Source organism: Salvia hispanica, chromosome 4, assembly GCF_029641045.1.
Source record: "Salvia hispanica isolate PSC_SH4W2 chromosome 4, Shi_PSC_v1, whole genome shotgun sequence".
Lineage (NCBI taxonomy): Eukaryota > Viridiplantae > Streptophyta > Magnoliopsida > Lamiales > Lamiaceae > Salvia > Salvia hispanica.
The window spans coordinates 49,976,761-49,997,151 of record NC_142695.1 but is presented as its reverse complement, the minus strand read 5'-3'; the positions used below and the strand labels follow the sequence as shown (position 1 = coordinate 49,997,151).

At 36.1% G+C, this 20,391-nt stretch overlaps 1 protein-coding gene across 4 annotated transcripts; it reads right to left on the bottom strand.

Annotated features, from left to right (window-relative positions):
* Positions 1–15,988: 15,988 nt before the first annotated feature.
* LOC125196493 (E3 ubiquitin-protein ligase BIG BROTHER-like) lies at positions 15,989–19,999 on the bottom strand. 4 transcript variants are annotated; one of them, XM_048095025.2, is made up of 8 exons: positions 19,790–19,999; positions 18,683–18,826; positions 17,760–17,985; positions 17,560–17,594; positions 17,253–17,297; positions 16,696–16,823; positions 16,340–16,448; positions 15,989–16,259 (listed from the first exon to the last, which is right to left on the bottom strand). In XM_048095025.2, the coding sequence occupies exons 1-8, from the start codon at positions 19,811–19,813 to the stop codon at positions 16,218–16,220; spliced, it is 753 nt and encodes a 250-aa protein (XP_047950982.1). In that variant the 5' UTR covers positions 19,814–19,999; the 3' UTR covers positions 15,989–16,217. The 4 variants fall into 4 exon arrangements, with proteins under 4 accessions (XP_047950982.1, XP_088912091.1, XP_088912093.1 ...); XM_089055965.1 differs by lacking the exon at positions 19,790–19,999 and adding an exon at positions 19,130–19,689; XM_089055967.1 differs by lacking the exon at positions 19,790–19,999 and adding an exon at positions 19,153–19,172.
* Positions 20,000–20,391: the final 392 nt, after the last annotated feature.

Here is a 20,391-nt window from a genome sequence, read left to right as displayed (position 1 = left end):
AGGGTCATAACAGCATCTCAGTGTAAAACACAGCACAAATCACAGCCCTTGGATCCTTAGATTGGATGGCTGTGATAAGCTACATTATTATACTAAAAATGTACATTATTCGCCGAGGTACATTATTAGAATGGAAATGTACATTATTAGACTAAAATGTTACATTATTATCATATGTACATTATTAGGCTAAAAATCTACATTATTAGATGACACGTGGCATTAATCTGACCGTTAGATCACACGATCCAATGGACTGCAAGTGTTTTAAGTTTTACTCATACTTAGCATTTTGATATGAATACATCCCTATATAGTATATATATATATATATAGAGTTGTGATCAATGTCGGACCAATTTTAAAGACCGAACTAGAGACCAAATCTGGTCCATACGTTTTTGAGAAATCTCTTTAATCAATTTGGGACGCCCACTCTAAAACCGTAACCATCTCCGCAGATCTACTCCCCATTTCCCCTCTCTCGCCCCCAAATTTAATGTGCTCTGTTCTTAATTAAGCAGCTATGCATTTGTAGCTTGCTAGCTCTCTACCTCTCTCAATCAATCAATGGCAAGTTCAGACCCCAACAAGCGTCCATTGCCACTGCCGGGGCAGGATTCCGCTGCAATGCCCCCTCTTTATGGGAGAAACGCACCGGATTCCGCTTTAAATTCTTCGGCGAGACCTATGCCAGCGATTCCGGCCAAATTGACGCCCTTCCGTCGCCAGAGCTTCCACATGCGAGGCTGAAGCCGTCGAATTCGAACCTGGACCTCAAGGCGGGGCGGCCGCAGCCTGCTCCGAACGGCGAGGCTGCTACTGCTGCTTCTGTTGCGAAGAATAGGGCGAAGGAAGAGAAGGAGAGGGAGCAGGAGCTTGCGCTGCCAGTGAGGAAGTGGAAGGATTCGGATGGGGAAAAAATTGGGTGTGAATGGGCAGACGACGGCAGGGGGAGGGAAGCCGGATGGAGGTTAGGAAAGAGGAGGCGGGTGTGCTGCCGCAGTCGGTGTTGGATGATGATCGATTTATATCGAGGCGGTCAGTGTTGAGATATGCTGCCGCCGAGATTTGGTGCTGCCGGCAGATTTGGTCTCTATGGATTTCAGCATTGATAAATATTCCGCTTGACTTCATCTACAACTAAATTCAACTTACCACATAATGAACTATATTCACTAAATAATGAACCAAATGAACTTTAGTAATGAAGTGAAAATGACATTTTATTGAAATACAATGTTAATTGTGTTAAACGTCAAGAGGTGGTAATTAACTTATTACTTCATTCAGTTATGCTATCTATTACTTCATTTCATTAGTTTATTACTTCAGAATGTGTTATGACATAATTGTCTCTCGATTGAAGTAAATACGGTGTATAATGAACTATATTCACTGCATACAGGGGTGTAGCTAGGATTATGTTTAAGGAGGGGCAAAAATTTAGCATATAGAAAAATTTTATAGATCTGAGAAGGGGCAATTAGTGTGTTTGATCTATATAATTGGAAATGTGCTTATAGAAATGTAATAGTAAAAGAAGGGTGTGGAGGGGCAAATGCCCCAGTTGGCTATATAGTGGCTCCGCCCCTGACTGCATAATGAACTAAATGAACGTATGTTATGAAGTAAATTTTCGCATTCATTATATACCGAATTTACTTCAACTGAAAGATAATTATGTCATAACACATTATGAAGTAATAAACTAATGGAATGAAGTAATAGCATGACTGAATGAAGTAATAAATTAACGGGATGAAGTCATAAACTAAATGAATGATGTAATAAACTAATGAAATGAAGTAATAGCATGACTGAAAAATGTAATAAGTTAACGAGATGAAGTATTAAACTAATGGAATGAAGTAATAATTTCATTACTACTGCTTGACGTTTAACACAGTTAACATTGTATTTCAATAAAATGTCATATTTACTTCATTACTAACATTCATTTGGTTCATTATTTATTGAATATAGTTCATTACTACCGCTTACGTTTAACACTAAAATTTGTTGTATCATTAATGTATTTCAATAACATGTCAAAATTACTTCATTACATACTTCATTTAGTTCATTATTTACTGAATATAGTTCATTATTTACTCCGACAAATTTTTATTGAAGAAAAAAAATAAGAAAAATTAAAAAAAAAATAATAATAAAAAATAATAATAAATAAAAAATAAATAAAAATAAAAATAAATAAAAAATAAAATAAAATAAATAAAATAAAAAAGTTTTATTAAATAAAATATTAAATTAATTGTAATTAATCCTAACCACAAGCTTAAGAAAATGGATGGCCCTAATTTGGTCTCTAGTTCGGTCTTTAAGAGTGGATTTGTGGATAATAGGACTCTATATATATATATATATATATATAGGGATGTATTCATATCAAAACGCTAAGTATGAGTAAAACTTAAAACACTTGCAGTCCATTGGATCGTGTGATCTAACGGTCAGATTAATGCCACGTGTCATCTAATAATGTAGATTTTTAGCCTAATAATGTACATATGATAATAATGTAACATTTTAGTCTAATAATGTACATTTCCATTCTAATAATGTACCTCGGCGAATAATGTACATTTTTAGTATAATAATGTAGCTTATCACAGCCATCCAATCTAAGGATCCAAGGGCTGTGATTTGTGCTGTGTTTTACGCTGAGATGCTGTTATGACCCTAACATACCCCTATATATATATATATATTTGTCATTGTATTATGCAGGAGGACCTACTGCTACTGCTACTGCATAATGGAGTATCAACTAGTGACCGCCTTAATTTCACTATAGAAAGTAATGTTTATTATTATTGATAAAATTATATTGATATTGTATCCTCACAAGGCCATTTTACCTTATTGATTTATGAAATTTTATTATAGAATATATTATAATGTGCAAGAATATGACGTATTAGTTTTCCCCTACAAAATATCATGATACCTCTACCTACATAATTGCATATCTCATGTGATCAATTGCTAACTAATTACCAATTCTAAATTAAAACCAAATCTTAGTCATTAGATTAGGAGATGTAGTGGTTGAAATAATGCTACATGGATTATATTTTTAATTAAAAAAATTGTTAAATAAAAATAAGAGGTATTAATGTCAATTTTCTTTCATTAAAATCATCTTAAAACTTTAAATATGCGTAACTCTTTCGATTTAAATTATTTTTTAGCAAAAAATATATCAAATTAAAGATAATTTTATAAGGATTCCAACGAGATCACAATTGCATATGTTCCGACGACGTTCAGATGATGAAACTTGATATTTTTTATTTTAATTTTCGTAAATGTTGATAACCAGATTTTTATCAACAAATATATCAAAAAAATTCAATATAATGCATATAAAATCTCAATAAAACCTTGTAAAAATCTCAATAAATATGTGTTGATATTTTTTTGTACTAGTGTTGATATCCTTATGCCATATTGTTGATATTTGTAATACACTATGTTAATATAAAAAAACACTCACAAAAATAATCATATGATAATATAATGACGATATTACCCTTTTGTTGATATTTTGTCTACTATTTATTGAGATTCGTAAGATTTAATTTCATCCACTCATTTTAAAATTTAAGGTTGTAGATTTGGTCTCAATTTTGGATTAGGGTGCTATAAGCATTAGAAGATGACCCTTTATGTGAGTATTTATATGTATGTGGTTTGATTTAAAATATCTTAAAATTTATTATTTGACAATATTACTTTTATAAATTATATGAAAAAATATAGGTCGCTTTATTTTTATTTATTTATTTGAAGTTTTATAGACAAATTAACAAATTGAACTTTGATTTTTAATTAATATATGAATCTAGAGTTAATGACTCATTAATAAATTTTGAAGTACTTCATTAGATAAAAAATAAGTATAAAACAAAACCACTCATAAGGTCTATAATTATATATATTTGGCGACTGGTATACGAGAAAAGGGGTTGAAAAACATGTTAATACAGAATATATAATACCGTGTCTTTTTCTTTGGCATAATTTGTGCAACGAAACTAATCGGATTTTCATGTGTTTTTTAAAAGAAAGGTAACTAGAAATTTTATAAACAATGAAAATAGAATATCTTTTCAGTATTCTTATTTTAATTTTTTTAAATAGTCTTTTTCACAGTTCACGATTCTTACTTATTTAAGTATGTAATATTATTTTTATGATTTGATTAAAATAAAAATTATAGGAGTAGTAATAAATGCCCAAACATCCATCCACTTTGAAAATTCAGCACGATGTTTGGAACGTTACAATAGACAACATAAAATTCTTTTTCCCTTCACAACTCACAAGTCACACCCATATCCACGGAGGTGAGGTGATAAATAGATATATGGACGTGGATTACGTCATACTACTATGTAGAATTGGAAAACGACCTTAATTGCGTATGGTTTGAATATGGACACTAGATTACATTATACAGAAATATGCACATCGATAATATTTTCTACGGTACATATTTTATAGTACTAGTAATAAATGTTTTTTAAGTAGTAGTACTCCACTATAATCAGTACGTAGTACTAGTTCATCTGTACGAATATAAGTACTTATTTGTTGTTTATTTATTTTTGCAACAAAATTTGAATAAAATCATGTAATTTGCTTCAGGAGACCGATAGATGATATTAAAAATATAATTTTGAAACAAGTTAAATTTATTTATTGAGTAATGCTTGTTAAACAAAGAAAAGGCTAGTAAATTGACAATGTTGCAAGCATAATAGGAGTGTGCATAACTGAAAAAGGATAATTAGTGATGCAAATTAATTTAAGCTGGAGTCGGAGAAGGTGCTTCTGTCGGCGGCGGAGGAGGATGAATCGCCATAGGTGCCAGAGAAGGAGCTTCTATTGGTGCCGGAGTTGGAATAGAAGCTTGTATAGGTGCTGGAGAAGGAGCTTCTATGGGTGCCGGAGTAGGCGCTTCTATTGGTGCTGGAGTAGGCGCTTCTATAGGTGACGGAGAAGGTGCTTCTGTAGGTGGAGGAATGGCAGTGGGTGCCGGAGAAGGCGCTTCTATGGGTGCCGGAGAAGGCGCTTCTATGGGTGCCGGAGAAGGCGCTTCTATTGGTACCGGAGTAGGCGCTTCTATTGGTACCGGAGTAGGCGCTTCTGTAGGCGGAGGAATGTTCGTTGGTGCCGGAGAAGGAGCTTCTATGGGTGCTGGGGAAGGCGGCAGAGGAGGATGAATGGCTATTGGTGATGGAGAAGGAGCTTCTAAGGGAGCCGGAGTAGGCGGAGGAATGTTCATTGGTGCCGGAGAAGGAGCTTCTATTGTTGGTGGTGATTTGTGTTTGTGCGATTTGTGTTTGTATGGATGTGGTGGTGGTGGTGGTGGCTTATGTTTATGTTTATGTTTGTGTGGATGCGGTGGTGGTGGTGGTGGTGATTCGTATTCAGGGGAAGGTGGTGGTGGACAATATATTTTGTAGTGGTGGCCGTGGTGGCCATGGTGGCCGCGGTGATCAAAAGGAGACCAATAAATAGGCCATTCTATGCAGTGCTTCATGTGAAAAAAGAAAGTTGCCTCAATGCTTGATACCAACATCGACAAAATAGCTACTAATAAAACACATATTTTGAATTTCATTTTTGTTGGCTAATTAACAACAGATAGGGCTTGGTTTGTTGTTGATTCCACTAATTTCAGACCATTTATATAGAGGCCAACATGCTTCAATTACTTTTATTTATTTATAAATGGCTATTCATATGTAGGGCTGGCTAAATTAATCCATCCCTACACTACTAAATGAGCTCAAAAAAGCGAAATTTGAAATAGTGCTCAAAATTAGCATTTGCTTCGTATATATGTATAACCGATTGAATTAAATTTGACCGGAAATTCTTACTAAGTTTAATTTACAAGTATTGCTTTTTATAACTGAAATATTTTTATATAAATAGCTTCAAATATTATAGCTACCTTGTACTTGTGCATATCATCTAATCTAAACCTTGTAAGATCATACAGATTTTAATAAGGATATATTAACATTTTTTTATATAAAAAAAAAAACCTTGTAAGATCATAGTAACTTATTTTTAAGCATCATGCAAAAACCAATAACTAAATTTTGAGACTCATCATTTAATTAATTTTTTTCAAAGTATATTCGAAGATTATTAATTAATAAAGAGCACATTAGCTAGGTTTTGACTTGTACAGTAGAAGTTAAGCCGGAGCAAATAAAGAAGTGCATGCTATTTAAGATAGAGAAATTAAAATAGATCCATATGTAGCCCGTCATCAATAACTTATTTGTACGTGCAAATTAAACTAAAGAAGTGATAGTTTACCCCCTAATTATGAACTCACAACCTCAACCTAGAAAGCAAAAGTAACACTACTAATATTGATTAAATTATTTTACACATTATTTAGATTATATTTTAGGTGAATTGAACTTTCGGTCTCTCAGTACCCTTAATTAAATATTAAAAAAGTACACTTATTAAACGTAACATTTTTCGTTAAAGAAAAACTATAATACCAAAATAAATCTGAATTTTTATGTGACATTATTGCAAATATATTTTGATTAATTTATATTTAAAATAAACGTATTTATAATGTTCATATAATAAAAATATAACATGAAATTATAATTTGCTGAAATAGAGAAAAAATATCTTGAAATTATTTCTTTAATTTTTCAAGCTAAAAAGTTTCATATCTATAGTATAAATCTAATTAATTAGTACATATAGGGAAATTTTATCACCGTATTTCTCATATTAGTTATTGCATTTTATTCAAATACAAAAAATATGATGTAAACGAAGAATTTATAAGATAAAAATATAAATCGCATTAACATTGAATTTGTTATTAACAGGACATAACCAACGTAGACTAAGTTGCCGCTCTAGGAAGGGCTTAATTGTTCGGACCCACTCACTGGTAACCAATGGAGGGGAACTACATGGAGTTAATAAGGGGCTTTAGCCCCTACTCAATTACGTAATTCATTTTTTCATTCATATACCATCATCGAATTTTCAGTATTTTGTGTTAATCGTTATGCAAAAACCCCTATTATCACAACAAAACATGGGGTAATTATGTTCTCAAATTTCTGAATTGTTTTTCAGCCTCAAACAAAACAATTTTTTGCGTCCGCCCCTATTAGCCGGTAACCAAGGTGGGTTGAAGGGATCGACGAACGCAAACTCTCCCTCCAACATTCACGGACCAAAGGGCGATGAGAGCGAATTGGGGGCAAACTCTCCCTGCCACGTCATCAGCACTAAAATTCCACCTGCCACATCATCATTTTAAGCAAATAGGCTAGCCGCAATAAAAATAATTCAATTTACGGAATTAAATTTATGACAAATTATGGAAATAAATTTATGAGACATATACGGGAAAATTCATTAATTTCATTTAAATAAAAAAGGTACATTGATTAAAAAAATTACATTAAATAAAAAAAATTACATAATAAAAAAAAATCGGGCTTCCACACACGAGCCCCGCCTCTCTCTACTCCTCGTCGTCGTCGCCGCCACCCGAGACCTCCACATCTGAGCCCCCCAACTGTGCCCTCACGGCATCCAAATCGACCCGCATGCTCTCGAGCATCGAGTGAAGAAACCTCTTCTCCATGGGGTCAGTTGCGGCCTTCCAATCTTGGAAGACCGTGTACATCTGCTCCCGCATTTTTTGACGCGAGAAGAAGGAGAGCGCGGGTGGAGGGGTTGCCGACTGGACCTCCTGGGGCGATAGGGGGGAGGATCCCCTCGCTGCCTGTTGCGCCCGCTTTTGGCCAACCGGGTGAGTGCGGCGAGCAAACAATGGAGGGGACGGAAACTCCTCAGCATCCGGGGGGAGGTCGTGGGAACCGCCGCTGCTGCCGCTGTAATCGCCGGAATAGTTCAGCTTCTGCTTCTTCGGCCACACAGCTTCGACCCCCGTCCGGAACTTCTCGGATTCTTTCAGCACCAGATAGCGGTTCTAGTAGGTGAATTCCTTATAAACCCCCGGCTTGGGGAACAGACTCTTCGCTATCCTCCGGCAATCCTCCTCAGTCTACCCACTGGTCTACATGCGGAGGGCATTGGCGTACAAGCCCGAAAATCGGCCAACCGCGGCCCTGATGCGTTCCCACGCCTTCCGGCACTCCTCCCCGGTGAAGTCCTTTCCATGCGGGCAGTTCCTCTTGTAGGCTGCTCTAATCTTAACCCACATATTGACGATCCTCTGGTTGTTCGCAACCAGAGGATCGTCGCAAACCGACACCCACGCCTTGGACAGGGCGACGTTCTCATCGTCCGTCCACTTACTCCATGCGGGGGTGTCGTCAACAGCCGGCTGCGATGACTCGCCGACCACCTTGCTCTTTCCCTTGTTCTTCTACTTCTTCTTCCGCGCGGCCCGACCCCGCTGTGCTCCCCCCGTTGGAACGGGAGTGTCCGCCTCATCGATATCAATCCCCAACTCTTGTAATGAGAAACGGTCATCCCCAGTGAACTGCGTCTCCACCGGGGTCGATGTGTGAGACGAAGCCGTCAAAAAGTCAAGAGTGGGACGATAGACCGTGTCCCCCCCCCACGACCCCTGCTTCCCGGGCTGCACCCCCTACCATACCGGCATCATCCCTATTATCTGCTGTATCATTTGCGGCGTCATTTGCGGCGTACCTCCCCTCCTCGGCATCGCCTGCCCGCCGCTGGCTTGCCGCCCGCCATCAATCCCATCAACTGTTGCCAAGGGTACATGTTGTACTGCCCGCCCATCTGCCCACCCATCTGCCCCCATCCAGACCCCACGGGTACCGTGGGAGTCTGAGACCCGCTCGTCGCCGGTGTAGACTGGTTGTTGTTGTCCATCTGTCGATGTTGTTCTTGTACAGAAATTTAGATAGAGAGAGAACTCGTTAAAACAAGTGGTGCAAATGAAAATGACATGAAAATCGCGAATATATAGTGTTTCAAAAAATTATAAAAAAAAAAAAAAAAAATTGCGCTGGCCGATCTCCAGCCTTGCAATGGCGGCCAGCGCATCAGCCAGTGCCTTCAAATCGGCGTGCGCTCGCCTAATGGCTAGCCGATTCGGCGCTTGCCGGTCGCAGTAGTTCGGCTAGCCGACCGGCTAGCGCCGCGAATTGACTAGCCGGTGGGCTAGCCGCTATTGGAGATGCTATCAGAGAGGGGTAGAAGCTTGGATTAAGGTGATGTTGTCGGGCCTCATATCAAATATGGACTTGTAAAAAGTAATTCAAAAGTTGAACTTGGCCTTTTAATAAGAGTTAAAGATTAATTTCTTGAGAAATTGAAATTAGTAGATACTGCTACTATATATAGTTTAAGAATTGGTTATGTTTTTTATTAGGCTAAGTAATTGAGCTCATATTTCTCTCTCTTTCATCAGTAAAAGTTTCGGTCCAAACCCAATCCACCTTCTTTTGTTAATACTCTCTCTTCGTCTCATTAAATATGAAATATTTATTTATCGGCATGAGATTTCAGGTAGGATTATTTTATAAATTAATAAAGAGAGAATAAACAGAGAGATGTTATTTCAATTTTAGAAAAACACTTCATTTTTTATTGGACAATCCAAAAATAAAATATTTCATTTTTAATTAAACAGAGAGATTATACGCTAAAGCCTAAAGCGTTGCTTCTACACACAGAGTGAAAGGAGACACCGGCTCTTAAGGTAAGTAAGCTTCATGATCTATTAGTACATCATCCGTCTCAACTAAGTTGAGTTGTATTCCTCTTTGGGATGTCCCAACTAAGTTAAGTCATTTTCTTTTTTAACAAAAAATAAAACATCTAATCACTCTTACTTTATTCCACCATCTATTTTTACTCTCTCTTTATCTTTCTTATTTTATTCCTCTCTCTTACTTTTTAACACAATTTCATAATCTCTGTGCCCAAAAATTGTGTCTCAGCATAATTGAGACGAAGGGAGTACCTTTTTCTAAATTTCAACGCTTTGTTTAAATATCAGGTTCCGTCACATTTGAGTTCTTTGTAACGCTATCTTTGAATTTAATATTGTAATTATAAAAAACAAAGAAAAAACTAAGATAATTAAAATAATTTTTATTTTAATTGGCTTCTAATCAATTCTATAATAACTTGAAAAATGACTAATTAAATCATAATTTTTTACATTTCTCAATCATCTCTTACAATTAACTTTTTAAGTTAGAATGATGTTTATAGGAGTGTGATTTGTTGCTAACTTTTCTTAAGTTGCTAACTTACTAACTCATCAATGCAATATATTGAAAATGTCAATACGATGGTACTGAAATGTCAACATAAACTTAAGTTAATATTTTAATACATTATGTTGACATTGATATTTAAATGTCAACACAAATATGTGTTGACATTTTAATGCGATCGTGTTGACATTTTTAATATCCTACGTTGATGGGTTAACAAATTAACAATTTAAGAAAAGTTAGCATTTTAACGCACCCCAATATCTATAAATATGATCTAGGACTTAATTAATAACTCCATGAGATGCAATAGGAATGAATTTCCATATTTATAATTATAGGCATCATTCATCAATTTGAAGTGATAAGTCTCCGATATATTAACTCTTGGCTTTGTCACCCTTTATTTTATTTAATGTAGTTTGGCCGGTAATTAAATACAGTTTACTTATATTATTGTTAGACTTAGTGGTATTAGTATATAATACGTACTTGATTAGTATTTAGTCTAACAAAGTTGACTTACTAGCTTTAAACCACGCACTCAGTAATTCTGGAATTTTTTTTTTGATCAATGTCTCTAATTATATTTATCTTTAATGAAAAATATTGAGTACAAAGTTATTGGCAATAAATTAATATTATCTACTTTAAAATTTAAAGCTGGTGGGTATCGTTAAACTCGAATATGCTCCCGATAGTCGAAATATACTACTACTATTATTCAGTAAATGGAGTATATAACAAACCATGCATTAAGTTTATTGAAAATGAGTAGTATATATCCATTTTTACTCTAGTTAAATAATACTCCATCCGTCACACAAAGTTTATTCCAATTGAAATCTTTCCAAAAATAGACATTAAATACACCCCTCGATCTCCTTAATGTGAAAGCCTTATTCCACTACACACTCCCATTTAATACAAAGTCAAACAATTTCTTCAAATTGAGACAAATTTTGTAGGACAAAAGGAGTACATAACACTCATTTAAATAATGGATTTTGGTTATATTCAAATTAGTTTCATGAAAATTGAAAATAAAATATTAAATTATAAAATTTTAGTTTTTCTTAATTTTCCTATCAATATACAAAATGATATCTTTTGATAAAAGGATGTTTGAATTAAATCAATACTTTTTTTTCCTTTCTTTATGGATTTTAACTAATAACATTGTTTTGAGAATCACCAAAGACGTCGTTTTGTACATGAATGAAAAATTGAGTAAATTTGAAACTTCATGATTTACTAATAGTATTTCGTTTTTTCAACTTTCATGCAAACTTTCTCGAGAAAACTGGTCAATCTCGTCTCGTGGCAATTCGGCATATTTAATTTTTAAAATATAGTATAACTGTATAAGAATATGGCATGATGATATAGGGATGTAATCAAATACAAACTCTAAGTATTGTAGAAACTCCAAACTATAATCTGGACCGTTAGAAAATGTCAACAAGTGACAAAATAATAGCAACAAAAAATGTCAACAAGTGACAAAATAACAGCAACAAAAAATGTCAACATAGTGTCAACGGTCGATGCTGTGTTGACATTAAAATTTTGAAATTTTACACTGTGTTGACATTGTGTTACTATGTTGATACTGTGTTGAGGAGTTTGGAGTTTGTACAATATATATCACTACCATGATGATATATATATATATATATAGATGGTTAAGCACGCGGATGATATATAAATATAATGTAGTAATATAATGGTACAAGTGTTTAAATAATCTGGTTAAGTTGTGATGATACATTGATGGCGGAAGCACATGGCTTCTTATTGTGTGGAATGATAGTAGATTAGTAGTAGAGGTGCAGGACGTAATAGTCATGCGAACCAGATTTAGTGTTGTTGGTTCATCCTTCCGCTGGAGTTGGAGCAAGTGGTGGCAAAGCCTCAGGAGTCGGAGGAAGGAATGGGGATAGTGGTGGCAAAACATCTGGAGATAGTGGTGGTAAAGGTTCAGGAGTCGGGGGAAGCAGTGGTGGTAGTGGTGGCAAAGCCTCAGGAGTCGGGGGAAGCAGTGGTGGCAAAACATCTGGAGCAGGAGCAGGAGTCGGAGGAAGCAGTGGAGGTAGTGGTGGCAAAACATCTGGTGCAGGAGTCGGAGGAAGCAGTGGGGGTAGTGGTGGAAAAACATCTGGAGCAGGAGCAGGAGTCGGAGGAAGCAGTGGAGGTAGTGGTGGCAAAACATCTGGTGCAGGAGTCGGAGGAAGCAGTGGAGGTAGTGGTGGCAAAACATCTGGTGCAGGAGTTGGAGGAAGCAGTGGGGGTAGTGGTGGCAAAACATCTGGAGCAGGAGCAGGAGTCGGAGGAAGCAGTGGTGGTAGTGGTGGTAAAACATCTGGAGCAGGAGTTGGAGTCGGAGGAAGCAGTGGTGGCAAAATATCTGGAGTCGGAGGAAGTAGTGGTGGCAAAACGACTGGAGTCGGAGGAATCAGTGGTGGTAGTGGTGGCAAAATCACTGGTGTTGGAGGAGGCGGTGGAGATGGAGGAGGCGGTGATGGAGGAGGCGGTGGAGATCGAAGTGGGGGAGGAGGTGGTGATGGAGGCGGTGGAGATGGAGGAGGTGGTGATGGAGGAGGCGGTGATGGAGGAGGCGGCGGTGGAGATGGAGTAGGTGGTGGTGGGCAGAATATTGGAATCGAGAAAGGGAATGAAAGGGAAATTGGAGGACGTGGAATACAAACAAGAAATGCATTTGTAGTAGCAGCCATTGCCAAGAACAATAGAGGCAAAATATTCCTTGTTTTGAGATCCATGGCTGCCTATTCCATGCAAAACTACTTTCACTTATTTATAGGCGTCACACAATGCCCTAATTCTTCAACTCATTCTTGCTGTATTTTTCTTTCACTACAATTCATACTTCATTAATTAAAGTAGTACTAAAGTTAGGCAAAATTTATTTAGTAACCTAACTGTAAATCACCTTGTTGATCAAATTAGGCAAAGCCACAGTTATTAAACTAACTAGGCGTATTTGTAATGCGTTGACATTATAACCTTGCATCAACTGTTACTTGTTTAAAGATCACGCACCTTTTAAAAGTTGCTTATTCAACATTTTTTCACAATGTATACTACAATTGACACTTTGACTTTAGATTAATAATATTTGTCATGTTGCACCAATTAGCTACATAGCATTTATATGTGAGCAGTATTCTTGTTAAGTCTACTTTAATATTTTCATTTTTTTTTATTTTATAAAATTAACGACATCAATAATACTCCCTCCGTTCCATAGTAATAGGGGCGTTTTTCCAGCCCGCAGGGGCTTAGCGTAGTTGGTTCCGGGGGAGCAGATATTGCTACAAGGAGCTGGGTTCGAATCCCACTACTGGCGTGTGGGAGCTTCCATCTCTCAGGCACAAGTGTGAGGCCTTGGGAGATGGGCTCCTGTCAGGACAGTGGGTTGAAGGCCTCCTCTCTAACGGGCCGTTGTGTACCCTGATTGAACCCCCTCACAAACTGTCGGGCCGGGGTGTGGGGGCGGCCAGGGTGACCGCATCACCTTTTGCTACAAGGGGCGTTTTTCCATTTCCGTCTGTTCCATAGTAATAGAGTCATTTCCTTTTTTAGTAAAAGTCAACACATTTTTCCACAACTACTTTACTCTCTCTTACTTTTTCTCTCTTCATCTCTCTACCTTTTTCATTTTCCACTTTATTCTCTCATTACTTAATTCACCTAACACAATTTTTCTTAATCTCCGTACCGAAAATTTTTACCTCCATTACTATAGAACATAGGGAGTAACTTTTTAAGTTTTTAATTAAACCAAATGGATAAAAAGAAAAGGCTAATGCAAACGTTATAATAAATGAAAAAGAGCGTTCACAAATGATGCTCAAATAAGGTACCACGTAAGCATGTACTTATATAACGTGGGTACATTCAGTAGCGAACGCAGGATTTTTCTAGTGGGGTCCAAACTATAGTTAAAAATTGTTGCATATGTTATTATTGTCGTCACCGAAATAATTAAGAAATTTATTTATTTTAAAATACAAAATATAACTTTCAAACTAAATTAACTAATATTAATATATGAACCCTAAAGATTCGTTCCATGTTAAAAGAGACATATCTTTTCGACACGGAGATTAAGAAATACTCCCTTCGTCCCGGATAATTCATCCCAGTTTTTCATTTCAGTCCGTCCCACATAATTTGTCTCATTTCACTTTTACCATTTTTGGTAGTGGACCCCATATTCCACTAACTCATTCCTACTCACATTTTATTATAAAACTAATATATAAAGGTAGGACTCACATTCCACTTAACTTTTTCAACCCACTTTTTATTACAATTCTTAAAATCCGTGCCCGGTCAAAGTGATCCGAATTATCCGGGACGGAGGGAGTACATATTTAATATGTGAAGTGGAAAGAATAAAGTAAGAGAAATGAAGAGATAATAAAGTAAAAGATATGAAAAAGTATGAAATAGTGCATTGCATTTTACAAAATATACAAATGAGTTGTAAATATCATCACTTAATATTTATACAAATGAAGAAGTAATTTTTTTTTACTAAAGTTAAAAAATATAAAATGAACTATTAAATAACTGTGTAGCATCAAAAACCACAAACAATGCCTAGCTCAGCATTTGAATTCGGACACTAGCCCTAGACACTAGCCCTCAATTTTCCAAGTCACAGTTGCCACCAACTCTACTACCTCATCTGCTAACATTATTCTTCTATGAATATATTATACATACTAATAATGAAAATATTTGGGGGTTCCGGGGATCCCCCATGACACCAATTAGGTCCGCCACTGGGTACATTAGAGTTAAAATGAACAACCAATGTGAAATCGTGTGGATGGTTAGAGATTCTACATAGTCCGCGTGAGAGGTGGAATCAAGCTAGAACAAACATGGCTCGCGTACTAGGGATGAACATAGTACATGGTCTGCATAAAGTGTGACATTGATGCAGAATATACAACACACAATTCACAAGCGCAATACCAAGAACACAATCCCTCAACAAGATCCACGGTTAGAAGAGAAATACACGTCATATGGACCATGTGTCGGACTTTCCTACCTCGTAGTTCGCTTAAGATGGGTTTGACAAGATTTTGGGCTATTTTAATACTACCTCCGTCTCGGTGTAGTTGGGACATTTCTTTCGGACACGAGTATTAAGAAATTAAGTAATATGTTAAAAGTTAAAGTTAAAGTTAAAGTGAAGAGTAATGATAAAGTAAGAGAGAGAAGTAGTAAAATCTAAAAGAGGGAAAGAACTCAAGAAGTAAAGTACGTAAGAGGATAAAATGACTCAGACTACCTTAGGATAACTAAAAATAAAAGAAAGAACAGACTTAACTACCGTGAGACAAAGATGGTACATTTTCGTATAAAAAGCCCACTCAACTTCCTAACACGGTAACACCTATAAATAAGCCTAAAACTTGAATTATAAGGGATTCATGCCATGCTGTCTTAGATAGGCAAATAGAGATAGAAAGTTACAGAATTCACATGGAGAAAAAGATTGATCGAATAGTGGACTCTTGTCTTGCTCCAACTAAAATTTCGTCACACAAGAAAAAGAAAAATAAAAATGAGCTGCTTCATCAAATTACAGTTATACTCGAATGCAGTTTCAAAGAATGTATACTTTACGCAATGTTTTGAACTAAGATGCTTGAATACTGTTGTCACTTCTTATTGTAAATAAACAAAGGAATAAATTGTGGGTGAAACTAATGTTAATTTCAGCATTTAATTTAAGCAACTGTGGGTTGCAGTTTCTGAGCGTTAGAAAACAAAAAATTGGATGCCACTCTATTAAATAAATATAAGTAGATTTTCTAAACTACACACTAGTACACTCTGCATAGCTTCTATGTGTGAGAGAGAGCATAAATGTGCAATAAACAGCTCCTTCTCTATGGAACTTTCACTCAATTTGTGTGCTGATCATCGATCACCAAATACCACAGTGTTGCATACTGGACATGTCTGGAAAGAAGTGGAATCTGCTATTAATATAGTAATACAGAAAACACACTCGAGTTTTTAAAGATGGTGTCGAAGTGTACCTTGTTGATGCTAAGCCACTTCGAGCCACAGTGGGTGTGGTAAGCATGCTTACACGGTAAATTGATTTGTCTGTCCCCTCTTTTATATCGCATCTGGCAAATGACACATCTGTTTCTCCCACAGGAAACCATGAAAACACTTTAATTCAGGACTCTGAATAAAAACCAAAAAAAATCTAGTAATGATCCTGTCTTAAAAAGTGTTTTGCCATAATGATTTGGAACTTGGAAGAAAAGAATATTTGAAGGAATTTGGGGAAGTAGTAAGGTAGTGCATAAAAGAGAGAAAGTCTTCCTGTACATAATATCACTACAATTGTGTAGAAAAAAAAATAGTATCATTCATAAAATGTCACCTCTCTTCAGATTTTTTCCGTGAGAAAATTCCGCCAGACTTGTGTTTTGAGGTCGGAAGTTGATCAATGAGCTCTTGGGAAAGTCCTCGACTTTGAGTTCCCACTGCCTCGCCTAAATCAAGTAGTTCCTACAGAGGAATGGCAACAGATCAACAATTCAGTAGGGGTGGTAAGGCAAGAGTCCAAAACCCTTTGAAAAGTGGTATAACACCACACGTACATTCTTTTTGTCAATATTAAGCATTTAATCTTGTGAGACGACACAACTCAACAGCTTACTCTGAAGAGTATTTGCATTCTTCATCCCAATTCTAATTTTCCTTAATACCTAACAAAGATCAAACTAGTATTCCGAAATATAAATTTATAACTATAGCACACTGAAATAGTTTCCTATTATTCCCAGAAATCCTCCATTGCCCAACTCCATGAACAAATTCTACACTAAACATAACTCTAGAGTCAGTACTTCTCTTACTCATAAGTGCCAAGCTTACAAGGAAAAAGTTATTAAGAAGGGAGGAATCCACATTTCAAAATAAATGTTTATGCCATACCTCATACGTCATGGTATCGGGGTTAATATCATCTTGCCATGCAACCTACAGCAACACATACAAGAAACATAAGTTCAAAATCAAACTTTAGCAGAATTCTGCTTTCATTTATTTTGCAAGCATTTTTGTACTTGTGAAAATTATTTCAGGGGCTTAGTCTCAAACTCACAAATGTGTCTCACTTCACTAGAAACGTAGGATATGTAACATGTTTCAGAGTTCTCAATCAGCCAGTTTGCATTTACATTACTACTACTATTGAAAAAAGTAGAAATGTGTACGAATGAGCATATGCTAAAATTCCAACCTCATCACTGGCAGCATCTTGATCATTTGGTAATCCTGCGTATTTGGGGAATAATATAAGAACATGCTAAACTCAAGACTGGAATAATAATTTGGGTTTTAAGAAAAAAGGCACTAGATGTGTAAATGATTTTTCATCCTGCTCATAGGTAATAAATTTGGTGTTTGTGTTTCATCTCAACCTGTGCTCTAAGAACTTACTTTCCTCGGGAATAGAATGCACTTCAGAAACCACACTTTGTTCAGGTGGTATATCTACAGTTATAGGATCTTCTGCGGTTGTCATTGAAGAATATTCCCAAACTCTCCTGTTAGAATCCACTCTTGGGGCAAGGTCATTGTCTTCATAGAGTCCATAATAGATACCCTCTGGATTAGGTTGTCTATATTTATATGAATTCATATGCATTGACCAATATAAAGCTTCCTGAATGAAAATGAATAGTTTCATAAGATAGAATGAACTCTCAAATGCTTTTAGATACTTCTATAACCTACCACAATAATGTCAAAACTATAAATTCAAGAATAGAATCGTCAAAAGAAAATCAAGACTACCATAGGGACATATTCAAATGCATTCAGAAACTCCTTTAAAGAAAATAGAATAGGTAACCAATAATAATGACTACAGTTAACAGGAATATCCTCTACTTCAAAGCAGACATCTTCTCAAGCATACGATCTTGCTCAAAAGAAAAGTTTCAAAACCAATACTTCATGCTTTTCAATAACTTAGTCGGAGATATTTGCTACTTAGAAATCCCCGGCATAGCAAATATTCAAGAACTCATCTTCAGCATAGAGTACATTCCGAACGTGTATCAAAACTGGATTTATATGCAACCATTGATAGTAATTAGTAAGACAGCATACTTAATCCCTAAAAACCCTCCATTAATCAGACTGGCAAATGTCATCAGCCCCAACAACACGAAGTTACATTCATTGTTGTACTAACTACTAAATCTAAATCCAACGCAGATAGAGTTGAAAATGCATAACAACACAATAATAATACTATGCATCGCAAACAAAGTTCAACACTGATAATAAACTAAATACTGAATTCATATATGCAGTAACTCTTCCTTAACAATGAGAAAAGCAACATAACAGTATACCAGATCATGCATTGGGGCGAAGTTGAGATAATTCAAAGGGACTGTTGGCACACCGCCGAAGAAATCAACATAACCCTCAGAGACAGGGTAAGAGTAGCTGCTGTCCATGTAATGCACCACTTGCTCATTCTCGTTCATTCTTGCCTGCAAAACATTGGTCTTACATAAAACAACTGAACCAACTTAAATTCACAGACACACACAGCAACATAAATAGTACTACTATAAATTACAGAGCTTTATTACTAGGTTTCATCTGTAAGGAATTCCAAAAGCAGAGCAATTTAATCACCACATCCACAGTCATCAGAAGTAAAAATCTAAAATTTCCCAGAAAACATAAAGGAGCATTACACTAATAAAATTCAAGAATCCAAAATAAAGAGGTAAAAAAGAAAAAAATGCAGAAATAAACAAGAAAGGGATGAAGAAACGCAAAACACAAACCAGATAATAGCGGGGGTGTATACGTTTGGTGCTACAGATGTTGAGTGCGAATGAAAGGGGTGTAGATTCAGAGTCACACATACAGAGAGAGAGAGAGGGGGGGGGGGGAGTGATGGGGTGTGGCAGCGTGTTTTGTCTGGGTTTGCTTGTGGCGAATTGAGCAGCACTACACGCCAACCTCCCTATTTTGTATGTACACTCTGTTACAACAACTTTTTGCAATTAAAAAACAAATAAAATAAAACAAAGTGTGAAAAAGTGAAATGTTGGAAGAGGGAGATGGGAATCGAGGAGGAGGCACAGCCGATTCCCCAAAATACTGTCTGCAAAAATCTTTGCCCTACACCTACACTGTACCAACAATATCTACAAATCCAATTTCTTTGTTTTGGTCCCCCTTCTCCTTCATTGTTTAATGGTAATCCCCTATTATTATTAATCTCGTTGTTGGGATGATCAACTGCTCTACTCCCCAACATCTTCATTGGTTAATGTTTGGTTGGGTTGATCAACTACACAACCCCAATTCTCTAACATAAATTGGGTAAATTGATCTGAGTTCAAACATATTCAGAGCAGAATTTGATTTTTAAAAATAAAAGAAAAGGGCGGCTAGATAGATAAAAACACATGAGGCGATCAGAGGGGCCCCCCAATTACCTTATATCGAAGCAAAGAATTCATCTCCTTTTGACTCAAACGTGATTTCACCAATGCTTACAAATCATATAAAGGAAAGAAACTTGAATCAATTGACCTGCAACTTTCCATTACTAGTTACAACAATTGGTCTCGATGGTTGTGTAAGCATAGACCACGGCATACAACGCCTGATAAAAACTACGGAGTAGTACTCCTCTAATCCAGCAGAGAAATTGACAAACTCACTGAGTTGAACTGCGGTTATTCAAACACAATTGCGGGACCTATGCCCCAGAAATTCGATTTTTCCGAAGAATATTTTTAATAATTTTCAACTGTTATTTCTTTTTATAATAGTAATAATAATTATTATTTAATTAATTAAATTTGAAACCATCCCTTAAATTTTCCTATCATCGATTTTGTTAGAGAAATTGATGTCACCCTTCGACTTGGAGATCGAGAGGTCATTAGATATTTTTAAAAATGTCTGATAACTGATTGTGATTTCAATACTAAAAAAGGTTTTTGCGGTAAAACTTTAAATTTATCGAATTCTAATTTTGCACACCAAATTTCAAATATGCATGTAAATGTATATTCACTTATTCTAATTTTAC

Bases quoted from the DNA above. Each gene is read 5' to 3' on its own strand.
- LOC125196493 (XM_089055965.1), bottom strand. From the start codon at position 19,210: ATGTGTGACTCTGAATCTACACCCCTTTCATTCGCACTCAACATCTGT. The intron at 17,986-18,682 runs GTATACTGTTAT...ATTTTCATTCAG, and splicing joins TCGCCCCAATGCATGATCTG to GAAGCTTTATATTGGTCAAT. The intron at 17,595-17,759 runs GTAAGTTCTTAG...CCAAATACGCAG, and splicing joins GCATTCTATTCCCGAGGAAA to GATTACCAAATGATCAAGAT.